This window comes from Ceratina calcarata, unplaced genomic scaffold (genome assembly GCF_001652005.2).
Source record: "Ceratina calcarata isolate Rehan_Ccalc_2016 unplaced genomic scaffold, ASM165200v1 scaffold72.2, whole genome shotgun sequence".
Classification (NCBI taxonomy): domain Eukaryota; kingdom Metazoa; phylum Arthropoda; class Insecta; order Hymenoptera; family Apidae; genus Ceratina; species Ceratina calcarata.
Window position 1 is genome coordinate 1,933,986 of NW_017178472.1, and position 6,174 is coordinate 1,940,159.

Consider the following 6,174-nt stretch of genomic DNA (forward strand, 5'->3'; position numbering starts at 1 on the left):
TTTATATTAAACATTGCTTTCTTTAAACGTAACAGATATTCCTGTTTGCTTTTATTAATTTTTGTGAGAATTGCATTTCAGCTATAAAATGGATGTATAAAATTCGTAAAAATGTGTTTCAATCGAAACACTGATTAAATAATGTAAGGCCTTCTATTCTAGCGAAATCGCAACGTGTTCGCTATAAATAGAATATGCGGATGATGAATTTATAAGGAAATCGAAATTATAAATGTTAGGTGCAATGTACATGATAAAAGGAACGTTTACCTAAAATAGATTTTTAAATTGACGCCACGAATGTTTTAATTTGCACAAAACTACGCAATCTAATTATAAATCTTATTGATATACTCCAAATTATTTCATCATTATCATTATTAACAATCATTTAGACCTAGAAGTCCTTATCGATAATCGGCTATCTTTCGATGAACACACTACCTTAATTCTAACTAAAGGTCCTAGTAGTAGGTCTTAGAGTAATCAGCAATTTCACAGTAATACTGTAAAACGTTGCGATATTACGTTCAACCTACGGGGATAGAATTTGAATCCGAGTAGCCAGATCTTTTAGCAAAATCCATGGTTTAATTCCAGTCTCGTATCGCGGTTTAGCGTCCAGAGAATTGGGTGTATCGTTAAGGTGAGGCCAAAAATACGGGCGCGCCGTCAGGATAACCGAAGGAAACGGAGCGGCGACACGGAAATACCCTTTGCCGGATGGAATTTATGTCCGCTACGAGAATGGTGAGAATTTTCCGTGCCGAGAAAATCATGTTACGCCCGATGCGATAAGGAGAGGCTTCGTTCCTCGTCACCGATTTTTACGCTGTTGCATTATCCATGGTGATTCGGTGTTATATGATCGTAAATGCGGTTGAATTATAAAGCGATGAGATAGATCCACCGATAGTGAACAGTTTACTCCGATGGAATTGAGAGGATTTTCTAACACCTGACTCCTAGAATTTCTCTTTTGTTATTACGTATTCAGTCTTAATTATTGTATATTTCATTACACTTGCAACATCAAGCTTCTAAATTTGGAGGAATTTAAAAGAAGAACTATACAGTCACGTTGGCAAAGATGAAAAGAAACCGTCAAGAAGATTGGCTGATTTATGCAACCAGAATTGACCTTTAATAGATCCTGATACCGGAAATATTTATTAGACTTTGAAGCGTGATTTTGACGAGGCAGACTAAACTTTCGCTGCCTCCTAAGTCCACCAAAATAGACGTAAACAGGCGTTTTAAAATGACAGTTTGATCTTTGACGAAACGTAACCGAGCAATCGGAGGAGAATTAAAATTAACTGGTTGCGAAGTTGATCCGAATAAAGAAATCTGAAAGGCGATATTTCTGAAATACGACGAAGACTCGAGTTCTTCACGTTTCTTTAAACTTCGTTGTAATCTATGTTTTACGATCAAAACATTCATAATTAATTCTTCATTAGAGGCTCCATTCGAATATCTAATATCACATTAGTTTGTATGAAATGTTGTCTTTTTTAAAAAAAAGCAAATGTCCCGTTGAATATTGTGTATTTATTCAAGTAATAATTTATTAATTATTTTTACACATTTTTGAAAAAATAAGTAGTTCCATAATCCCAGATGTATTAATATCTAGATATTCTTCAGATAAAAAGTAAATGCTCTATACCAGGGATTCCCAGTGGAGTCGACAAAATTTTAAAGGGGGTCAATGATAATCAAGGAGTTGATTAGAGATCGATAGACGAATATGTTTATTGATATAAAGCTACATCGTGTAGTAAATAAGAAATCTTATGAAATAAATATAAGAAAAAATACATTAAAATATTTTAAAGATTAATGTACATTAGTTCGATAAAATTATGTTGCCATTTAAAAATATGTAAATGTACTTGATGAATTATTTGAAGGAAATATACATATGTTCGAAGAAAAGAACATTTCATATGCACCAGCCTGATAGGTCCAACTCAAACCGGACGTACATGGACCTTGAAGTACATAAATTGCACAATGCACTGCACACAAATTTTCGACGAAGCAATATTAAATACGAGTATAATAAAAAGGCTTATTTGTTTTGCACATAACATTTAACGATGCCGTTATACTCCAACAAATGCACATCTGATTTTTAGTACCGAACGATTCTGAAGTTTATTACTTCCCAATCGTAAAGTACGTAGATAAAATTCCAAAATATGGTAATGTAATATGCAATTTGTTAGAAAACACTAAATTATCTTCTACGTCCATCGACCTAAATTATTTCTTGCATTCTATATTCTATGTAATAATATACAGAGTGAATCAATAAGAAGTAATATGATTCCTTGGAAGCTTTCTATAGGATTAGCAAATATTATATTATTTTAAATGATTCACTCTGTATTTCTACATGAGTGTCTGGATTAGATAATCTATAAAAAGGAATATATAAAATGATTCATCAGAGCACAGAATTTAAATTGGTGAAAAAGCAAATGTAAATTGCATTAGAGCGTCGAATACTGAGATCTACGTACCTTCCAATTTCCCGTTGTTGACGAGCAGCGAATTGTTCGACTTCCTGGACGAATTTCGTGACATTTGGCTGTGACTGGGGCTGCTGTCAGTGCTCTTCTTCTCGATCACGTCGTTGCAGCTGTACGAGGTGTGCGGTATCGTGTATATAGGGTGGACGCTTCCTTGAAGCCCCCCGAACGAAACATGGAACAGGATACATATAGCTAAAGTGAGCGATCGGGTGACCGAAAGCTGTGAGTGGAGTGGGGATGATAGATCTTTCCGATTTATCACTGTTCCCGATTACTCTACTACCGCCTGCTGTTGGAGAGCCCGGTCTAATCATACTAGACACTCGCGGTGCGCTCTGGTCGCGTTTCTGATTTCTGATCGCCAGTTTCGCTTTTGTCCCCGATTCCGATCCATCGGATACACGAGCAGAGGTAAACCGACACTATACACTGGTCTGCGTGTTGTATTTCTCGAAACATCCGATATTTGCAAAACAGATGAGCCGAGTTACCGAATTTATCGTTAATCCCACGTTAAATGTTGGTCTATTTCTGATTGGAATTAAACGTAGCTATCAGTGATCGCTTTCCGCTTTTACCCATATAGAAATAATTTAAAATAATTCGAATATAATAAATTTACTCGAATGAAAATATAATATAACATAATAATGAAATAACAATAGAATATAAAAATAAAAATACTTTAAACAGAATTTGTATTATATAATTACTATTTTATATTAAAACGTTGAAGCAATTGCATATTAATAAAAAGTTAATTGGGTCAAAATAATTATTCTACATTGATTAAAATATTAATTGGTACTAAAGCAAATTACGGGCTGTTGAAAGAGATGGCTATCAATTTTTACTGTTTTTCGTATATTTCGTTTTAATAGACTTTTTTTTCAAGTTTGAAGTCGGGATATTAGCGACTGTTGAAATGCGTTTAATTGTCCGTGGAGTGATTGATAATTGTTCCAGCAAAAAAATTGGCACGTGCAAATGATATCATAAACATGTCTGATCACTTGAACGGTAAAGCTGCAACTGTATTTTCTTTTGTTTACGCTTGAATCTGACGGGAGAGCGGAGTGCACAGGAAATTTATTTTAACGAATCAGTGCACAACGAAATCGCTCGTTTTGTGAAGTCTCTATTCTCTCCTTTTTTTGCAGAGTCACTTCGATTACCATTCATTGTTTACGCGGACAGCACAATAGGATCCTCCTTGACGTGATCTCCTGCTTTGATGGGGATGAAAATTGACGCCCCACGTCGGACTTCGCGGCGAGATAAAAAAACGGCGAATGACACCAGTAGTCATTTACGGTGACCTAATTCACGTGATCGGTCGATCTTTCTTCATAACACAGTTCCGAAGCTCACGCGCCTACATCTGTTACTCTCTCAAATGACAATGTCAGGAATGTTCAAATACGCAATGTATCATTCGGCATTAAAGTAGGACGAGCACATAAACGAGACAGAATTGATGATTGTTCCAACCTGTCGTATTCTGTCGCATTTTAAGCCTCCGTTCCTCCTGTTTTCAATTGAAATTCGTTTTATGCCTGTCAAAATGATGTGCCATTGTGATAAACGAATACATAAATAACTAAAAGTTTTTGAAATCTTTTATTCAAACTTAAGAAACCGATTTCTATTCATCCGACAAAATAAATCTTTTTGTTCGAAATACGTTAAAATGGTACAAGATACAGATTAGTTACAAGAGAGTAAAATTGAAATGTATTTCTGTTAAGATTAGGTATTACAGGAGCATAAAAACAGCAGACGTATCTCTTCTCCTAAATGACAATAATGAAGACAAGCCACTTGGAAACTGCACTCATGTGACCTTAGATTAACGATTACACAGTTGCTAGTGTCGTAGTATTACGCTACTGTATAAAAAGAAGAATTGGCCAGTGTAAGTACATACGTACTTTAATTGCTCTGTGGCTCGGTTACATGGAGGAAGTTAATATTGCATAATGTCGCCATAAATTCGTGAAGGTAAAAGATGATTCCGCCTGGTTATCTACGCGCATATGTATGTACACGTATATATACATACATAACTAGGTATATCGCGTTTACACTGTAAATATGTATCTTTATCAAAGACCTAAATTTATCTTCCAAGGATATTCTAAACAGACCCTTGCATCGTGAATGTTTCAAGGATTATACGACCACGGGTAATTAAAGCAAAAATAACTTGCTCTTCCACTTTGGGAAATTACATAGATGGGAGCAGTGTCATAAAGTTTGAGAAGGCTGAAGTGAATAATAAATTGTATTAAATTGTTTGGAAGTAAAAGTTATATTGACGCAACATTGAATTCGATACTTTCGTACAATCAGTTTATACTTCAAATAAAAATATACTTTATACACATAATTAATAAGTTGGGTAACAGCCAATTGTTTGAAACGTAGCATAGAAGATTTACAAATAGTAGAATCGACGATTTTACGAATTTATTCAAGAAGTGAAAAAGTATTTGAGGAAAATTACATTTCATTTTACGTGGACCAATCTGATAGTTAACAGTTTTCGAGATACGTTTTGGGAAAGGCGATGGTTCATACACAGCGAAGGTATGTTACCTGTCCGTCCTCTGGCTTCGCTTTCAGTTCTATGGTGTCCCAGAGCTTGCAACTTCTCTGTAAGGCCATGAATTTTCTCGGCCAGAGAAGATCCACCGTGACTCTCCGTCATTGTTCCACCAGATAAACTAGTGCTGTTCACGTTACTACTGGATGTTGTGTGAGATGTAATCGCGGCACAAGCGGTTGTCGATGACATCGCAGCCATTTCCTAGAAAATGTAGTAACATTCACGTTATGCATCATTATTCTTTACGATAACAAGTTTCAGTTTAAACGAGAACGGAATATGTTTACATTTCCAATCTGTCCATAATACAAGATTAAATATAATCGATTCATATGGAAATGTGTACAGTTTTTCATTGAATGTCCAACGAAGGATTATATCTGTGGCTTGGTACAAAATGTGCCAACATATTTTTGCAAACATTTATTAAACTCGATATCGAATTGGTAAATCCTTTATAAAATAGTCAACATGAAGAATGACAATTTCAATTATGAATTACTATAATGGCATTTGTCATGACAATATTTTTCATAAAATAAATTGGTCAGACGAATAGTCCAACATTTGTAAAACAAAATATGTGTTTAAATGCTAATATCTCAACTTCATAAATATTGACAGTGGTATGTACTTTTTACATCAAGCTACAGATGTATGCTACGTAATATGTATATGCATGTATTATGTACAGAATTTCCTTCCTTTGAAGAAGGTAAACTACAAAAAGAAATTGTTACGAAAAATTTTTAATGAAAATCCGTTGGATTGCTGTGATAGAAGCACGTACCTTAAGAGTTTTCCCATCGATCCCACGCGGTGGTTTTTTTATAAACGAGAGGAAAAGATGCCGCGAAAGTTCGTCGGGAGTTGCTACTTCGAGATAGGTATCCAGAAATTTCCGAAATCCCTCGTAATCAATGTCCTGAAACAAGTATAATATTTTATAAATTCAATTGTGATCCACAAAAATTATATTTTAATTAGAATTTGTCAAGCTGACATGTTATGTTTGTAAAATTT

General features: G+C 34.8%; 1 protein-coding gene across 1 annotated transcript in view; it reads right to left on the reverse strand.

Annotated features, from left to right (window-relative positions):
- Dgk (diacyl glycerol kinase 1) overlaps positions 1-6,174 on the reverse strand; it is a 79,943-nt gene that overhangs the window by 12,912 nt on the left and 60,857 nt on the right. Inside the window, exons 4-6 of the mRNA XM_018033631.2 lie at positions 5,942-6,076; positions 5,142-5,352; positions 2,532-2,693 (exon numbers count right to left, since the gene is read on the reverse strand). Of these exons, the coding sequence (XP_017889120.1) occupies positions 2,532-2,693; positions 5,142-5,352; positions 5,942-6,076 (508 nt within the window). The remainder of the gene's footprint in view (positions 1-2,531; positions 2,694-5,141; positions 5,353-5,941; positions 6,077-6,174) is intronic.